The sequence below is a fragment of the Quercus suber genome, unplaced genomic scaffold, assembly GCF_002906115.3.
Source record: "Quercus suber isolate HL8 unplaced genomic scaffold, Cork oak 2.0 scaffold_39, whole genome shotgun sequence".
Lineage (NCBI taxonomy): Eukaryota > Viridiplantae > Streptophyta > Magnoliopsida > Fagales > Fagaceae > Quercus > Quercus suber.
The window spans coordinates 567980-570738 of NW_027069504.1; the positions used below are offsets into that span (position 1 = coordinate 567980).

Here is a 2759-nt window from a genome sequence, read left to right on the forward strand (position 1 = left end):
CTAATCCCACGCAACTCTCCGGAGTTGCACCCCACCCCTTACGACATAGGCCCCCATTCCCCAATAATGCCCAAACTCTAAGGCCCAAGGCCAGTTTAGAGCCAAATTAGATATCAAATTGACTTGAGGGGTGTTAAAATGGAAAATATAACTTTTTAAATGAACAAAAATATATTTTTGGAAATAAATGACTAAAGAGGTCCTCAGTCCACGTACTTGGGCAACAGCTTGCGTACGTGGGCCAAAGCATGCGTATGCAAGCACACTCCTGCCCAAACTCATGCGTATGCAAGTATAAAAAATGCGAGTTTTCTACAATAATGGCTGAGATTTGGAATGAATCCCACATCATCTGGGAGCCGTTCCAAACCCCCATTTTTCCCACTATATAAAGCCTTACATGGTACATTTTCAAAACAAACAAAAATCCCACAGGAAAAAAATACAAGATTCACTAAAAATAGTGAATTAAAAGAGAGTTTTTTACAAAACACCTTCAAGTCAATTTTGTTTAATTGGGACCTTTTCTAGCCCCAATCCTTTTAGTTTAATGTTGCTAATCAATTTCTTATTGGTTTATGAATAGATTTGACTGAGGGAAGCGATCAAAATCAAGTTTGGAAAGCTTTTGTGTGAGGTATCTAGTCTAAACTTTGAGATAATTACAGTAAACCCACCTATGGTTAGGCCCGTTTTCACTTTGGCTACCTATAGTTTAATCATTTACACTTTGCCCACTTGAACTTCATCCGTTACCCACCTCACCCTTAGATGTTAGAAAAACACAATTTTATTAAAAATCAGAACATAATACGGATCAAAAACACAAACTATTGAATCTTTTCCTCATGAGCCCTAGAAACACAAAAATCCCTTGTATTGAGCTGAGGTTTTGATTTTTCTAATCGTGCTTTCATGTGAGGGTGAGGTTCTGACTTTGGGATGTCTCTCTCCTCCCAAAACAAAAAATTCATACAAAATCAAAAGAAAACAAGATCAAAAAATGTCATTATGTAAAAATGGTAAAAAGTTGCTTAAGAACTTCAAAAGTGCAGAAACTTCAAGAACTGTTCAGTAAGAGGCAATGTAATCATAGGCACACCATAACAAACTCCCTCCAACATATGAAGGTATTTCCAACAACCCAAATGAATGAACAGTTGGAAGCCTCAATAGCATGAACAATCTCAAAATTGGGTTTGCTTCTAAAGAGCCAAAACTGGGTTTGCTTCTAAAGACCCAAAAACTGGGTTTGCCATGTCCAAATTTGTCTCTCTCTCCCCCATCCATCAACAGTCACCACAACCACTTTTGAAACCCATAACAAAATCAGATCAACCCACAACCCAAAAAACCACCCAAAAAAAAAAAAAAAAAGAGAGACCAATGAAGCAAAGCAATGTCATCGTGGTGGCTACTCCACCTTTGAAACCCATAACCAATCGTAAACCACAACACACAACCACTGCCAAAATCAAATCAACCACTGGCGTTCTTCCTAGTGATTCAGAACCCCCACAAAACCCAGAAAGTAAGATAAAGAAGAAGAAGAAGAAGAAGAATAAGCAAAGGAACAAGGACAAAGCCGAAGAACCTAAAGATAATAATCCCAAGCGAAAGCATGAAGAAATTGAAGCCAAAGAGAAGGAGAGTAAGAATAAGAAATCGAAAGAGGATGACAAGGAAAGCAAAACCCACCAAGGAAAAGAAAAGGATGAAACTGTGAAAGATGGCCTGGTTGTGGTGAGTGGGCATAATGTGAAATTGGGTAAGTATGCTCCTTTGAAGTCCTTCTTCGAGTCGGGTTTGCCCCAAGAGGTTTTGGAGTGCAGCAAGAACTTCCAGAGCCCATCTTCCATTCAGTCTGGTGCCTAGCCTTTCTTATTGGATGCTTGTGACTTTATTGGCATCCAAGTCATCCTTGCTCTATGTACTTTGTTCTTGTAGAAGTTTTTAAGCAATCAAAACCCTAACTTTTTTATTTTTGTTTTTCTCTAAAAATGTGTTTTCTAATGTCTATGGGTGAGGTGGGTAACAAATGGGTAACAAATTGAAGTTCAGGTGAGTAAAGTGTAAATGATTGAACCATAGGTAACGGATGTGTAACGAATTGAAGTTCAGGTGGGTAAAGTGCCTGGCCTAACCACATGTGGGTTTACTGTAATTATCCCTTAAACTTTTTTTTTTCCTTCCTTTCATTTTCAACTTTTAAATCTTTCTATTTTCTTTATTTGTTTGTTATAATATGTTTTAATATGCTTTTCTAGTTTAGATTTGTATGTTTAAAATGCATGTTAAGGTTTTAGATTTAGTATTTTAGGCTTGGTTGTGTCTTTAGGGTTTCTGGGCAAGAACTTGCATATGCATAATCTTGCTTGCACATGCAGGCTTGATTATGCACACGCAGGCTTGTTCTTGCGTGCACAAAATGCTACATAAAAACCCTAATTTTTATTTTTGTTTGTTTTGCTTTTGCTTTCACATGTTTGTTTTGTTTAGCTTCTTTTCCATGTTTTTATGCTTCCAAAGTCTCTATTTCATATGTTTAGTTGATTGGTTTGCTATCATATGTTAGAATTAGGGTTTGTTTAGTATTTTCCTTGTTTTGATGACATGAACATGCATTCACATGCTCACGCTTAAATATGTCATTGGTGCTGAGTTGTTGCAAGGTAAGTAAAAGGTAAGTCATGCATTAGAAATGCCCACACATCTATGATATGGTCTTGCTTTGATGATAGAGATGAATATGCTTGTAT

The 2759-nt window shown here is 37.1% G+C and overlaps 1 protein-coding gene across 1 annotated transcript; it reads left to right on the forward strand.

The window, feature by feature from the left end:
- The first annotated feature begins 1386 nt into the window (after nt 1-1386).
- On the forward strand, nt 1387-1875 carry LOC112030691 (DEAD-box ATP-dependent RNA helicase 5). Its single transcript, XM_024063355.1, has one exon. It carries the CDS (start codon nt 1387-1389, stop codon nt 1873-1875), a length of 489 nt encoding a protein of 162 aa, XP_023919123.1.
- The last annotated feature ends 884 nt before the right edge of the window (nt 1876-2759 follow it).

Bases quoted from the DNA above. Each gene is read 5' to 3' on its own strand.
- LOC112030691 (XM_024063355.1), top strand. From the start codon at position 1,387: ATGAAGCAAAGCAATGTCATCGTGGTGGCTACTCCACCTTTGAAACCC.